This window comes from Oryctolagus cuniculus, chromosome 12 (assembly GCF_964237555.1).
Source record: "Oryctolagus cuniculus chromosome 12, mOryCun1.1, whole genome shotgun sequence".
NCBI classification, from domain to species: domain Eukaryota; kingdom Metazoa; phylum Chordata; class Mammalia; order Lagomorpha; family Leporidae; genus Oryctolagus; species Oryctolagus cuniculus.
The window spans coordinates 19,193,178-19,209,937 of NC_091443.1; the positions used below are offsets into that span (position 1 = coordinate 19,193,178).

At 42.3% G+C, this 16,760-nt stretch overlaps 1 protein-coding gene across 1 annotated transcript in view; it reads left to right on the plus strand.

The window, feature by feature from the left end:
* The window catches only part of SLC35F4 (solute carrier family 35 member F4), a 263,339-nt gene that overhangs the window by 224,944 nt on the left and 21,635 nt on the right, over positions 1-16,760 (plus strand). The window contains exons 2-3 of the mRNA XM_002718268.5: positions 10,610-10,795; positions 15,854-16,151. Of these exons, the coding sequence (XP_002718314.3) occupies positions 10,610-10,795; positions 15,854-16,151 (484 nt within the window). The remainder of the gene's footprint in view (positions 1-10,609; positions 10,796-15,853; positions 16,152-16,760) is intronic.

A 16,760-nucleotide genomic window follows, 5' to 3' on the forward strand; every position in this document is an offset into this window, starting at 1 on the left:
GACAGTATCGCCAGTGTTCTTTCTACCCTTGCCATATGACTGCCTAGGTCAGAGCCAGGGAAAAGAAGGGTCCCAATGCATGCATGCATGGATCTGAATAATGCGTGCATTTTTGATGGAACAGCTTCCAAATAGATGTCTTCCCTCCAGGTTCTCTCTGTACTGTGTATCCTGCCCTCTCTTACAAGTTTTGCCTTCCTGGAATTCTGCTTTCAACCCATCATCTGCTGAAGCATCACCAGCCTCTTCCTTTTGAACCCTGCCCTATTTTACAATCTTCTTGAATCCATCTCCTCTACTTAGCTGAAATTACTCTCTCTGCTTCATTTATTTTAATGTATTTATTCTTATTTACTTGAAAGGCAGAGAGCCAGAGAAAGGGAGAAACAGAGATAGATCAGAGAGACCTTCCATCCAATGTTTCACTCTCCGAATATCCACAACTGGGTCAGGCGAAAGCCAGGAACCCAGAACTCTCTCTGGGTCTCCTACACACTTGGCAAGGACCCAAGTATTTGAGCCATCACCTGCTGCCTCCCAGAGTGTGCTTTAGCAGGAAGCTGGAATTGGAAGCAGAGCCAGGGCTTGAGCCCAGGCACTCTGGTATGGGATGCGGGTACCCCAAGAAGTGTTTTAACTGCTACACCAAACCCCAGAACCCTTCTCTTCACTTTCTGACAATAATAATACTTATTCTCACCCCTTTATATTTGTGGGGATGCTTGGGAATATATATGAATATATATTATCTGCCCCTAGAAGCTTATTTGCTTCTATCACACAGAAGGAGCTCAATAAAACTGATTAGCTGAGATGGAAATGAAGCAAAGCACACTGGAGAGAATATGGCTTTGGAACTGGGTACACTTGAGTTTTAAGCTTTACTTGGACTATTAGAAATTAACTTGCCTCATTTGTAAAATGGGAATAGTAAAATCCACCCTGCAGTATCATTACGAGGTCTGCTTTAGCACATGGTAGGTGTTAAACAAATGCTGGGCATACACCCCACTGAGGGAAGGAGGGAAATTGTCTTCTCAGAGTTGTACGGGTGAGGAAGTCAGACTCATCTGTAGGGTGTCCTCACCATGGATTCTGCCACTCCCCTGCAGGAAGGTTGTACCTGTGATGTCTTCTCTGGCTGCTCCGTGGTCCTGGCATCTGGGCTCTCCTGCCTGTATCAGCCACTATCTCCAAAACCCCTCTCTCCTATGGCTTCTGCATCTGCACGTGTGTTCCCAGAAGCTCCTGCACAATCACCCGTTTGTCTTCCAGTTGCTAGAATACAAGATGTTTTTAAAGAATTCACAGGGGGCCAGTGCCGTGTTGCAGTAGGTTAATCCTCTGCCTGCGGTGCCAGGCATCCCATTTGGACGCCAGTTCTAGTCCCGGCTGCTCCACTTCCAATCCAGCTCTCTGCTGTGGCCTGGGAAAGCAGTAGAAGATGGTCTAAGTCCTTGGGCCCCTGCACCCATGTGTTAGACCCGGAAGAAGCTCCTGGCTTCGAATCAGTGCAGCTCCGGCCATTACGGCAATTGGGGAGTGAACCAGCAGAAGGAAGACCTTTCTCTCTGTCTCTCCTTCTCACTGTCTGCAACTCTACCTCTCAAATAAATAAATAAAATCTTTAAAAATAAATAAATAGAGTTCACAGAAATTGTGTACTATGAAAATAACACTGCATAGATTTCAAACATTTTTGCACAAAAAGAAACTTATCTTTTAATTCTATTTTGTCATAAACTTTTAAGAATATTTATGTATTTGAGAGGCAGAGAGAGGAAGACAGAGAGCAGGTGCCCATCTATTGGTTCACTTGCTAAATGACCACCAGCAAGCAGCTGGGAACAAAATCCCAGTCCCCCCCAACAGGCAGCATGAACCCAATCACCTGAGCCGTCACCACCGCCTCCCATGGTTCTGCATTAGCAGGAGTCGGGAGTCAGGAGTCAGACCTGTGCATTGGAACCCAGGCACGCCCACAGGAGACATGGGCATCTTGGCAGCTAGGTCAAATGCCTACCCCACCAATGGACTTCTTGAAGTACCCTCACATCCTCACTTCATCTACTGGCATCCCACATCTCCTATTGAGAAAATGTGATTTTAGCAAAGGCACAAAGATTAGTCTTCAATAACTTGCTACTTAAAAGCAAAGGAGGGGCCAGTGTTGTGGTGTAACAGCTTAAGCTGTCACCGTCAGTGCCGGCATCTCACATGGGCACTGGTTAGAATCCCAACTGCTCCACTTCTGATCCAGCTGCCTGCTAATGGCTTGAGAAAAGCAATAGAAGATGACCCAAGTCCTTGGGCTCCACATCCACATGGGAGACCTAGAAGAAGCTCCTGGCTCCTGGCTTGCGACCATCTCTGTGTGTGTGTGTGTGTGTGTGTGTGTATGTGTGTCTCCTTCTCCTTCTCTTCTCTCTCTGTTACTCTGCCTTTCAAATAAATACATCTTTTAAAAAATAAGCTGAAATGCAGCTTTTAACACACTCTTTTGTTGAATTACTGACATCACCTCCCTTTTTGTGAGACAAAGTGATGGCGAATAAATTATGGCCACCAAGCAACACCAGCTCACAAAATCCAGGATCATATTTCTGTGGTCAGAGTCTCTTCAGTGATCACAATGTCTTAGTCATGGAAAAGACGATGGGTCTTTAAAAGAAACACATCTCTAAGTGATTAATTGAAAATAGTCAAGGCTGGTTTGTGATTAAAATATGATTTGCAACAGCTTGATGGCTGAAGAATCATCAGTCAAAGAAGCTTAAAGCTGGTGGGAATTGGGAGACCTGTGGTCTAACCCCTGACTTTGTAGAAATATGGATGTATTATGTCTTCTTTGTATCCTTCTAAATCCTCTCCACCCTTCTCCAACCACCTCTCTCTCTCTCTCTGGAACCTGGACCAGTAAAGACTAAAGGAAGAGGCTTTCTTATCCCTTGGATTCAGTTTGTTGACAATAGGGATATAAAAAAAAGACACTGTTCTCTGAGTCCCCAGTGAGTATTTGATTTAATTAAAGTCATAACTCATGTTAGGCAACCTTCTCCTTCCAGATTCTTCTAATGACTCTGTTCCATTGTCCCTTTGGGCCTAACAGTGGTAGGAGCTGTTGTTAAGCCCGAGTGCTTCCTTCTTGTGATTTCTCGCATAATTTCCCAAATTTTAGCTTGCATTGGAATCACTTAGATGAATTTCTGGTTCAATAGCTCTGAGGTGGGCACTAGAGAGTTGCATTTCTAAGAAACTCCCAGGTGCTGCTGGAGTGGGAGACTTAAAGAACCACTGCCCCACATCCCTGTATCTTTTTGTAAATTATTCTAATTTGGATTTTCCATCTCTTCCTTCTCGAATCTAATACAAATGACTATTTTAAACTGTTTTGTGGTCAAATATGATTTGCAAGTGCTTATTTGAAAATTCTTTAATTCAAAGAAGAGAAAACTATAAGGGTTTAGGAAATCATTGTGTCCAGTCCTTTAATTTCAGAATAGAAAGAATGTGGACAAAGAGAGGTCAAGTACTTGTCTGAGGTGACATAGCCAATTGTATCTTTCAGGGAAGTTTTTCCTGGATACTATGCTACCTTTTGTCACAGAGAAACTACCCTGTTCCCCCTTCACAAACACACACACCCAATCCCCTGTAAGAATGTCCTCTGTATCCATTATCGCACCAGCAGGCATGGGCACTGGATCCATAGCATGTAGCATTCACCTCATAATTTGAGGAAAAATTGAATAGGGTCTCAAGCTCAGCTTTTTCTTTTTTTTTTTCTTTTTCTTTCTTTTTTTTTTTTTTTGACAGGCAGAGTGGACAGTGAGACAGAGAGACAGAGAGAAAGGTCTTCCTTTGCCGTTGGTTCACCCTCCAATGGCCGCCGCGGCCGGCGCGCTGCGGCCGGCGCACCGTGCTGATCCGATGGCAGGAGCCAGGTGCTTCTCCTGGTCTCCCATGGGGTGCAGGTCCCAAGCACTTGGGCCATCCTCCACTGCACTCCCTGGCCACAGCAGAGAGCTGGCCTGGAAGAGGGGCAACCGGGACAGAATCCGGCACCCCAACCGGAACTAGAACCCGGTGTGCTGGCGCCGCTAGGCGGAGGATTAGCCTAGTGAGCCGCGGCACTGGCCAAGCTCAGCTTTTTAATATGGCACTTAGTAAAGCCAGGTGCTCAGGTGTTTTGTTGACCTTTTTTTTAAACTTTTATTTAATAAATATAAATTTCCAAAGCTTTTGTATTACAGTGGCTTCCCACCCCCCATGACTTCCCTCCCACCCTTAACCCTCCCATCTCCTGCTCCCTCTCCCATTCCATTCACATCAAGATTCATTTTCAATTCTCTTTATATATAGAAGATCAGTTTAGCATATATTAAGTAAAGATTTCAACAGTTTGCACCCACACAGAAACACAAAGCATAAAGTACTGTTTCAGTACTAGTTATAGCATTAATTCACATTGTACAACACATTAAGGACAGAGATCCTACATGAGGAGTAAGTGCACAGTGACTCCCGTTGTTGACTTAACAATTGACACTCTTGTTTATGGCCTCAGTAATCACCCTAGGCTCTTGTCATGGGTTGCCAAGGCTATGGAAGCCTTTTGAGTTCTCCAACTTCAATCTTATTTAGACAAGGTCATATTCAAAGTGGAGGTTCTCTCCTCCCTTCAGAGAAAGGTATCTCCTTATTTGATGGCCTGTTCTTTCTACTGGGGTCTCACTCACAGAGATCTTTCATTTAGGTTTTTTTTGCCAGAGTGTCTTGGCTTTCCATGCCTAAAATACTCTCATGGGCTCTTCAGCCAGATCCAAATGTCTTAAGGGCTGATTCTGAGGCCAGAGTGCTATTTAGGACATCTGCTATTCTGAGTCTGCTGTGTATCCCGCTTCCCATGTTGGATTGTTCTCTCCTTTTTAATTCTATCAGTTAGTATTAGCAGACACTAGTCTTATTTATGTGATCCCTTTGAATCTTAATCCTTTGATTATGATCAATTGTGAACTGAAACTGATCACTTTGACTAGTGAGATGGCATTGGTACATGCCACCTTGATGGGATTGAATTGGAATCCCCTGGCACGTTTCTAACTCTATCGCTTGGGGCAAGTCCAATTGAGCATGTCCCAAATTGTTTTGTTGACCTTCTGAGCTCATACGAGGTAAATGTCAGTTTGAATGCTGTCTGGGAGTCAGGTTTATTATCTGCAAGCTCTCTTGCACTTGCTCACACAGAAACTTGCTTCTCACTCCTAGTGCTTTCCAAAAACCTAATTTTCATCAGCTCGTCTTTCCAGCTCAGTATCTGAGAACCCCATGCCTTATGCACAATTTCCTTAAGCGATTGCTTACTTAGTGGCTGTCATTCATCTTCATCCTCTTGGCTTGAAGCTCCTAGGGAGGACAACCAGGGCATCATCTGCTCCACACCCCTGCCCCAGTCCCAGCCTGTCCTGGGAGCTTTCACCTGTTGCAATGCTCCCATCTCTCAGGATTTTTTATTCTTGGCAACTAGTTTTCTTCCAGAAGGCTAAGGCTAGAAAGCTGAAAACTTGGGAGCTTCGAACAACCAAATTTACTTAAGAAGAAAGGAAGCTGTCACCCAGTAGGGAGAGGTGGAAAGATTTGTGAACTGACTGCCTTGTGCCCCTGGCTCCATGTACTCCTGAGATTTAGGGACATCCTGTCCCTTAGTTGCTAAGCTCTGAAAATCTTCCTGCTTTGCTTGAACCAATTTAGCTTGGATTTCTAATATATGGAATTAAATTTAAAAGTACCACTAATAGTACTTTTAGTTTACATACTCATTATTGAAATAGTCTGCCTTCATTGAGTAATTCCTATAGGTCACTTAATGCACATACTCTTTGAGAGTGAGGATAACAGAAGAGGAAACAGGCTGAGAGAAATTACACAGCCTTTGTCCGGCTCAGTGTTGTGCAGTTATACGTGATCGAGCCGATTCTACCAGGTCTCCGCATATTTAACAGCTTGGGTTCTTAACCCCTCCAAATGGTCTGGGTCTCAATTAGGTGGCACATCCTCCTCAAGTGACTGGAATGGGTAAAAGAGGGGACTTCTTGGTGCTCTTCCGCACTCAGGTTCAGGGTTCAGGGTGGGTCATTTTTGTATGAAGTCTCATAGCATGCACTCTACACTCTGAGTATTAACTCCTATAGTCAGATTCCTCCAACCACGTTGCCTGTTCCTCAGCCTAAAACTCTGCCTGGTGAAGTGTGACTCATCCGTCAGAGTTTAAAGCTGCCTTTGATGGAGTGTCCCATGGAGCCTTCTCTGCTCTAAGCTTCTGAATGAATCACTCCCTCCCTTTCTTCTCCTTCCCCAGGTCACATTAAATTATGGTTAATTGGTTTACAAAGTCTGACTCTGATACTAAGTTGAGAGCTTCCTGCAGGCATAGGCTCTGTATTCATTTGTCTACCTCTGCTCCTGACATAATACCTGCCCATAATAAGTGCTTAATAGTCACTTGTTGAGCCAAATTGAATTTGGGAGCAGGCACAGCCTAACCAGCGCAGATGAAGAAATCATATTCTCCTGCCTGAAAAATATGAAAAATTGCCCTCGATGGCTTATTGTTATGACTCTAGTGAGCAGATGTCTTTAAGAGGGACAGGGCAAGCCATCTGCCATAACTAATAAAAGACTTCCAACCCATCACTTCTGATACAATTTCCTCTCAATATCTATTAAAGCCTGAACATTGTTCACTAGATGAGTTTGCAATCCCTGCTTCCACACAGGCACTCACTGTGACATGTAAACAAAGAAAGATATGATTTATTTATGGTCCTTGACGGCATCCCAGGTGACATTCTGAATAGCTACTTTCGTCTTGGCAGGCATCATATTAATTGACTGGTACAAGACCATTTAGGATGGGACAGTGTCTTCATTTTCAGGATTGGAGATGACTGTTTTATGGCCCAATCCCTGAATGTGTTTCTAGGCCTGGCTCTGAAACTTAAATTTTATCATTTTTTCTATTTGAGAGATGGACAGACAGAGAGACATGCAGATAGAGAGAGCCTCTTCCACTAGTTCATTCCCCAGATAAACACAACAGCTTGGACTGGGCAGGACTGAAGCCAGGACCTGGAAACTAAATCCAGGTGCAGAGCCAGGATTCTAACTCAGTTACTTTAACACGGGATGTGGCCATTTTACCTACTAGGCCAAATGCCTGCTCCCAGTTTAACATTTTAGGACAATGATTAAATGCCTCCAGGGGCTGAACTTAGATTTATTCAACAAACCAATCAGTTGGAGGCAGCTGGCAGCAGGCAATGAACTTCTATATTTCAATGAAATCTATATTTCTGTGGAAATGAGGAGGCAAGATAAATTTCTGGTGTGATTCACAAATTCAGCACCTCCTAGCTGTGTGCAAGTTACCAACTTTTTAGGTAGTTGTAACCAATATTCTATGTTGACCTCAACTTGCTACCCAACCCATTTCTAGACTTTCTTCTTGCCACCTACAGTTTCCAAGTGATGACAGCATGAAGCTCAATGTTAACATGAGAGAGAGAGAGAGAGAGAGAGAGAACATCTTATATAAAATAAGTTATTAAAAAAAACCTGAAACACACATTGTAAAAGACTCAGAGTAGCTGAGCTTCAACCTCTCTTGAAGAACATGAATAATTGAGAGTTCACTGAATTATAGACATCCACTTTTCATTGAGTTTGAGCTATTCAATTGGAAACATAGTTGTACAAGGAACAGTAAACATTTGAAATATGTGCAATAAGAACCTCATGTATTTTTGACACTTTTATAATAATATTAATTTAGTATTAAATTTACATATAGTAATCAGTATGTGATACATCTGTTGACTTTTTGAGTGGCTGTATATTTTTATGATTTTTAAATCCAAGATTAAATAATGCATTTTAATGAGGTCAATCTGAGACACTTAATAATAGATGATACAGCCAACTACATCTTTATATCTTTCTAATTATCTTTCCCAAGATTGAAAAGAAAACAAGGTGAGCTTTTGTTATGGATGGAGAGGCCTGCACTGTGGAAGGAACATTTACATCCAGGGTTACATTACGCTGCTCAATTCTTGGCTCTTGTTGACTCTTGATGGTTCAGGAACTCAATCTTTCCTTCCCTCTGGACACTACCACTTTGATGTTCTGGTTTGATTGCTTCAAGTGGTTACTCTCCTAATACATAATACAATGGATGCAAAGCTAGGACACTGTTTATTTGAAATTTTTTTGTTTTCATTTGGCATTGTTTATCTCCCTTCTACCATCTCAGAAGCATCACACCAAGACAGAGCCCCTGATAGCCTCTGTTCCCTACCTTGTATCAGTGAGAATAAAGGAACTGTTAGCTCACACAGAAGTGAGAGTGCAGTGTCCCAGAGAGTGGTCATGGCAGTGTACCTAACTGCTATCCACCAGTGTCAAGGTGATCTGATACTCCAAGTCTTACCACTCAAGTTGATCTTCATCAGAGTCAACAAATACTGATTGACTTCACAATGAATACAGGGCACTTTAGCTAGTTCTTAGAGGACATAAAAAGAGTGTGAGATAAAAAATAATTATGAATATACCCCTATGTGTATGCATGGGTAGACATACATTAACATACTTTTTAGCTCTGACAGCTGGGAGGGCCTATCCCAAGGGTATCCCAATGACAGCAAGCCCACTCACAGATACTGCTTTTGAAATATCATCCAGTTTGGCAGGTGCTACGGCTCACTAGGCTAATCCTCCGCCTGCGGCACAAGCACACCGGGTTCTAGTCCTGGTCTGGGCTCCGGATTCTGTCCCAGTTGCCCCTCTTCCAGTCCAGCTCTCTGCTGTGGCCCGGGAGTGCAGTAGAGGAGGGCCCAAGTGCTTGGGCCCTGCACCCGCATGGGAGACCAGGAGGAAGCACCTGGCTCCTGGCTTCGGATCGGTGCACTGCACCAGCCATAGTGGCCATTTGGGGGGGTGAACCAACAGAAGGAAAACCTTTCTCTCTGTCTCTCTCTCTCTCACTGTCTAACTCTGCCTGTCAAAAAACAAACAAACAAACAAACAAAAAATCATCCAGTTAAAAGAAAGGGAATTCTTTGGAGAAATCATGGATTCTAGGAGGACAGGGAAAATGGAAAGTGAAAATGCGCTGGAGCCTCTTGGCATGTCAGGAAGTACGGAAGAGCTCAGAAAACAAGAGCAAGCCCAGATCAAAGGGATCCAGAAGCCAATCCAAAAGAGCTCTGGGATAATCTGAGGAAAAGAATAAACATGCTTCATGATAATTCAAAGTAGGAGATAAATATACAATAAATAAATAAATTGTTGGAAAAATAAATAAGGAAAAGAGACAAATATGTACAGAATAATTCCAAATACGGGGTGGGGGGGGGGGAGAAAGAGAGATGCCTTCTCCATAACGTGAAGGTTAATACTCTCCACTCTCAAAGTATGAACTACACTAGTGAGCAGCTACCAAAAAAATAGAGTGTGGAAACGGAAGAAAAGACAGTGGAGAAACCAAGCACTACCTTGGCGAGGTGATCATGGCCAACATCATCAATGATTAGCTCTGCTGGTAGCATATAATGACTAATACTATGTGATATGAAAGATACCTTTGTGACATTCTTCTCAAAATCCTGTAACCCCATTATAACCATGAGAGAAAGCAGGGTGAATGCCAATTAAGAGACATTCCACAAAATACTTGAACAGCATCTTCAAAAACTGTCAAGGTGATGAAAACAAAGACAGACAGACAAACTGTCATAGACCATACTGGCTAAGGAGACATGATGACTAAGTATAATGTGATATCCTGGATGAAATCCTGGAATAGAAAAAGGAATCCAAATGAAATTTGGAATTAGGTGAATAGTATTATACCAGTGTTAATATCTTAACGTTGACCAGTTCTCCATTTGAATGGGAGAGTTGGCGGTGAGGAGGATTAGGGTGTGGGCTGGACCCTTCTGACCTGTGTGGCTACTCTAGCTGCAGATTAATGAAGTCTACTCTGGGTTGGCTTCACTGGAAATTAATCAGAATAGGAAGGGATTTGCCCTAGGGAGGACCCTGAAGGTTGGGTTTTCATCTGCCGCACTGGATAGAGGCTGGAGGTGATTGAACAGACACAACAAAGCCAGTCATTGATCTAGTGGGAAACTGCATAGTGGCTTTGATAGAAGATACTCTTTTATCAGTTAGGAATTTGACAGTCAACCCTAGGAAGGAAAAGGTGAAAGCAAGTATAGTATGACATTTTGCTTTCCTTGCCATAAATTATTTGGGTTTTAATTCAGAATATGTTCACAGTTTTAATTCAGAATTTGAGTATCCATCCAAGTACCACCTTTTAATATTCCCCTCTAGTTAACTGATTTCTCTGAAGAGGCTCTTTATCTTGGAGACCCAGGCCTTGCTAACATTTCATTCTCCTTTTAGGAGCCCCTTTTTTAGAATCAGAAGTGAGCTCCTCAGAGCTGTGAAGTTGCTACCATGATTTTAACACCAAGGCCTTTAAAATCTGATCCCGATTTTTCCTCCAGGGCATTCTTAAAGGGACATGAATTTGTCTTCTCAGGTACCTCCAGATCTTCAGCCACTCGATGCAAACCAGGAACCAATTGCCCCAGTTCCCACAGTGGCATCAGTCGACAGCTGTCTCCTCTGTCTGTCACCGAGGATTCTTCTGCTCCCATTCTGGAACTTCAGAGTCGAGGATCCTCTGGAGTTTGTGGACACAGAATTGAGAGACAGAACAGATCAGGTATGTGGGTGAATTCCTCTTAAATGACAGCAACGGTTGGTAGCCTTCTAACAAGCCCTGGCACAGACTGCAGAGGTGTCATGGGGACTTTCATGAGCTGGGATGGGATGGTTTTATCCAGTGGGAAGAGGAGGATGGAAGAAAGTAGATAATGTCTTCCAGTGGTCTAGAGTGCATCAGAGAAACTGAACACAAAAACCTAAGCTAGACGAGCTTCACACGTGATTCGGTAATGACATTTAATAACATTTACGAGGCTGCTAGTTTTCTCGTCTTCAAAATGTCAAAACCTAGAATCTTTTATCTCGTGCCTGGGATTCAGCAACAGCACACTGTGCCCATTCTGAAAAGAACAAAAATGCCAGGAAAATCAAGAATCTGCTTTTGTCCTCAACAGGACTTCCTGTCCCGGCGGTCCTCTTAGTTTTCCCAATTTCCTAACCTCTACAGGAGACATAGTTGCCTCTCTGATCAGTATTTTTGGATCAGTTAAGGCCTTTAGACTTTTCTCCCATCCACCTGACATCTCACCAATGCCTGAATTACTGGGATTGCTAGAGAAATCTCACAACTATGCCCACAAGTTTTCTAGAAAATTCAGTTTCTAAATGAAACAAAGTCCGCTAGGCTGCTACCTAAGGCTGTTGCTTACTGGTGAGGGACATCCTATTCTCTCTCCCAGAAAATGCTCTCAAGTCCCAAGTTCATATTCACTTCCTGTCATCCTAGGACCATACGTCCACCTCCCTGCAAAGAGTAAAACAATCATATGCTAACACTTGCTTCTCTACCCCAGAATCCCTCTGTGCTTTTGTTTTCTAATACCAGTGTTGCAGGGTGACTTTTATTTGTACCTCTTTCTACCTTTCCAATGTTAGCTCCTTGACCCCTACCAAGAATCTTCTCCTACAGACCTCCTCTGAGTGTGTTTCCAAATTCTCCCTCTCCATTTACTCCTTCAACTTAGCCAAAAACAGACTCAAACCCTCTTTCATCCTTGAAAACAGTATTAGCAACAGCAAAAGCAACGAAACACCTCATCTAAAATAATGGGTAGTAGAGGGTATGCATTTGGCCTTGTGGTTAAGGCACATTTCAATGTCTGCATTTGATACTTAACTCTGACTCCTAACTCCAGCTTCCTGCTCATGCAGAGGCTAGGAGCAGATGATGGCTCAAGTAATTGGGTTCCAGCCACCCATATGGAAGACCTGAATTGAGTTCAAATAAATAAAGGAATAAATAATTTTAAAAAACCAAAATGACTAGGTAGTAAAATATAAACTAAACAAGCAAGAAACACAGAACACTGAGAAAAGTTACTTTTTATAAAAAGAAAAATGGCAATTTAGGGATTCAGTTAGGAATGGAGATAATATCAGCAAAAATGATATAGGAGATGTGAAAGCCTCTTGTGGTATGCACTCATTTTAAAATAAATCTTTACTTAATGTATACTAAACTGATCTTCTGTAAAAAAAAAAAAAGGAAGAAATTATCAATTCCCAACTTGACTCTCACTGGGATTAAACATGACAATAGGTCTGATCTGATTTCATCATCATTTAAAAAATCATCTATTATTTTTCACTTTATGTTTGTGTGGGAGCAAACTGTTGAAATCTTTACTTAATGTATGCTAAACTGATCTTCTGTATATAAAGAGAATTGAAAATGAATCCTCATGTGAATGGAAGGGGAGAGGGAGTGGGAAAGGGGAGGGATGCGGGTAGGAGGGACGTTATGGGGGGGGAAGCCATTGTAATCCATAAGCCGTACTTTGGAAATTTATATTCATTAAATAAAAGTTAAAAAAAAATAAAAAAAGAAAAAAATATTTTTTCCATGAGAAAAGTTATTTTTCAAAAACAAACCTTATTTTCTCTTATCTTATTATTTGAGTGACAGATTGGAAGAAAAAGAGAGAAAGTACATTCTCAGTCTCTGGTTCATTCTCCAAATGCCTGCAGAGGCTGGGCCTAGCCTAGACCAAGTCAGAAGACAAGGGCTTAATCAAGGTCTCCTACATGAGTGACAGAAATCAAAAACTTGAGCCGTCTCTGATGCCTCCCAGTGTCCACATTAGCAGGAACCTAGATTTGGAAAGAGAGTGAGGACCTGAACGTGGGTACTCTAATATGTGATGTAAGCACCTTGACCAGTGTCTTAACTGCTAGACCAAATGCTCACCCCAGACAATGTTTTCAAATGTTATCTCAGCAATTACATACACATGAAGGGTGCAATTCTTTAAAAAAAAAATGAAGAAAATGACATCTTAAATCTTCAGAAGTTTTAATTGGCTCTAATAAATTGTAGCAATATTGCTGTCATTCAGTTGTTTGCAAAACAAAATCTCAGTTAATTAAATATGCTGGTTAATAAATACATGTCATATCTATCATATCTAGCTTGCTGATTGTAAAGAGAAAACCATTAAAGATCACTTGGAACATAATTACTCTTTCTGTGACAATTGGCAGGCACTTGGGGATAATCCGGGGCACACAGAGGAGAGAGGAAAGGAGAATGATCTGAAAGCAGCGCACCGTGATTTTATGGATGTTATAGTGCTTCATCTCAAAATGAATCCCATGAGAGAGAGGTTGTCACTGTGCGGCAGAAGCGGGGATTGGAATTAAACAGGGACTCAGGGTCACAGAATGGCAGGGCTAGGACTTAGACTCAGATTTCAAAATCCAGTGGCCTCTACCATCAACTTGTAGAAGAAAAAAAAGGAAGGAAGGAAGGAAGGAAGGAAGGAAGGAAGGAAGAAGGGGGAGAGGGGAAGGGGAGGGGGGGAGAGGGGAAAAGGGGAAGGGAGAAAGGGGGAGGGGGAGGGGAGGGGGAGGGGAGGGGGGAGGAAGGGAAGGGAAGGGAAGGGAAGAGAAGAGAAGAGAAGGAGAAAGGAGGGGAGGGAGAGAATATCATTATATTCTTAGAATTGTATCTAAGAACTACATTGCATCTGTTCTACTTGTATTAATATCACATGAACATGAGAATTGATGAGAAAAAGAAGGAATGGCTAGGGTTCCTGATACAGCAATTCTAGTGATGCGTACAAAAGGAGAGATGTAAACATGCTTAAAGTGGTCAGAAAAGCAAAGAGCTCTGGAGACCCAATCTCCCTATGCCTTGTAAAATTACAGAATTAGCAGCTATTAAATCTAGCCATTAAGAAGAAAAATGGTTCAATAATATGGAAAGATTTAGGCGATTGTTGGTGTTTGTGGTATGATGGTGGCACAGAAGAAATATTCAAAGAAGGAGACAATATCACCCCAAAAGGAAACTTAAAATACTTGTAGCATCACTCCTCCTTATGAGATAGTCCTGGAAAATAATGAGAGGTGAAATGTAGGAGTCCACTTTCTCTTAGGTATCAGTTCTCGTCAACCTATCCAAGATTGCCATTCCCACCAGGAAACACATTCTTCTCCAAACCATTTCCGAAGCTTCCAGTGCTCAAGTGGAAAGCAAAAGGCTGAAAGCCTAACAGAATGAGTATTCAGAATAAAAACGTGTTGAACTTCAGACAGCCTTTAACGTGAGTCTCAGTTTTTTCATCTTGAAAGTGGGAATGACAATACCTACTTAAGAGAGTAGGTCTGTGTCTCTCCCCAGCCTCCCAACACAGGACCCTTATTTATCTCGCTTTTCCTCTCCTACTCTGCATGGTAAGGTCATGGAGGAACTCTGCAGAATGGTTACTAAGAGCAGGAATCATCTGTACACAGAGTGCAAGGGTAGCTGGCTACTCATACTTCCAGACTCACTTTAATGTCACTTTATCAGGGAAGTGTCTCCCGGTCACCTCTCACCCCACTCCTTACCAGTGCTTCTCTGTTTATATGGCCTTCTAGGAGTATGCATGGATTTCAAAATTCTTTTACACCAAAGTAACCTTTTAAATTCCATTTACTAAGAACATTCTGATGTACCCTCCTGTCTGTCAGAGTTGGCCCTTATCACACTCCATTAGGTGTTTCCTGGCTTCCCACTAGACTGTGAGTGCAACTCTTTCATCTGGGACCCAACTATAGCTCCTGATAGAGTCTCCATTCGATTTTGTTGAATAAATTTTTAAAAATGCCAGTTTTCATCTTCTGGAGCTCTAAGCACTGAGAACTCAGCACTGTTTATAAAATCTGGAGGCACATAGCAATTGCTGTTTCATATTTGCTTGGTTTGTATTCTCCAAAGAAGAGTTCACTTTCAAAGCTTCTATCCCCTTCCTTCCAAATGATTATATCAGAAAGCTCTCGCTGGTTAAAGGTTTCTAACCCAGTGAGACCATCATGCTTGGCTCATTAAGCAGTAGACACCTGGCTCATTAGGCAGTAGGAATGCATTCAACAGCAGAGCCAATAGATTCTGGAGAGGTGAGGTGAGAAGCCCCTTTCACTGCCACTTGCAATCTGTGGGCTACACTACTTTCTTAAGCCCCAGAACAGACCTTGTAGTGAAGGAAAGGGCCTGAATAGTTAAAGGAGGGACACGGGATAATCTTGCAGCCAATTTTGCCTCCCTCTACTTGGAATTTGATCATGTGGGATCCCAACTTGGGTGGGGATTTGGTGACCTCTGCCCCTGTTCAACTTCCTGATAAGTACATGAAGTCATTACACTCTTTATATTGAACTTGTCTTCTCTATCCAGGGAAAGGCCTTTGTGATTGTCACTTTCAGAGAGCATTGGCTATGTTTACGTAAAAAAAAGAGTTGCTGCTAAATTTTCCTACTAAATGTAAAAATACAAAGCAAAACCTATTGTGCTCCTGGAAATACATTAAGTAACAATTTATTGTGAGGTGGGAAATGACTTTGTGTAGCCAAAACTTTCTCCAATCTTGGTATACATTTCTTTTTGATTTAATAGTCATCTTTGATGCAAAGATCCCACAGAGAAAACAAGTCAGAGTTATCGGTCTCTTCCGATGATGGCAGGTTAGAAAAACCCAGTGATGCCTCTTCGGTTTCATCCGTTTGAGTTTGATGCATTTGATTGGTGTTTTATGACCTGACTTCCCCACATGACTTCCCTTCCTGGTTCCAGGGGACGATGGGACACAGACTCATCCCGAGAACAGCAGCCAGGAGAACAGAATCCGAGCTCGGTGCCTGTCATGCACGTCCGTGCTTCTGAAGGCCGTCTGGGGACTCTTGATCATCTTGTCAGTGTCGTCGTCTTGGGTGGGCACCACACAGATTGTGAAGATCACTTATAAGAACTTCTACTGCCCATTTTTCATGACGTGGTTTTCAACAAACTGGAACATTATGTTCTTCCCAGTCTATTATTCTGGTCATCTGGCCACTGCTCAAGAAAAGCAATCTCCAATGAAAAAATTCAGGTAGGTTTCCTGTTTCACGGGCGACAGGAGATGTTTGAAATACGTATTGTGCAGATACACAAGTTTTCATCTCTTTGAAAGATGAAAGAGTTCACCTTTGAATGTGGAGAAGCAGGTTCTGCAGTTGAGAATCAATGCCAGAAAGAAGAATCAGTTCCCTCTTAAAAACTAATGTCTACAATGTACAAGGCATTGTGCTGCTGTTTGTAAATCTTAATCATTAGTGGTAGCAAATCCGCCTTTTAAGGTGGCATTATTGTCCAAACTTTAACACAAAAGGAAACAGATTCAGAAAGGTTAAATGACTTGTTCAAGGTCAAACAATGATACATAATGGAACCCGGATTTAAATCTACATCTCCTTATCTCTGAAAATCATGTATTAATAGAATATCCCAAAGTCTGTCTCAAACTGCCCAAAAATCTGGATTAATAAAATTAATTTTGGTAGAAGCATTAGCTTGGTATTCCCAATATTATGGATGAAATGGCCTGGCTTCATTCAATGAGAGCTTCCGTCCTGAGAAACCAAAAGACGCCATTCTTTGCTGGTCAGGAGCACACAAGCATTCCTCGTGTCTTTTCACCAGCTGCACAGTGGTGGCTTGG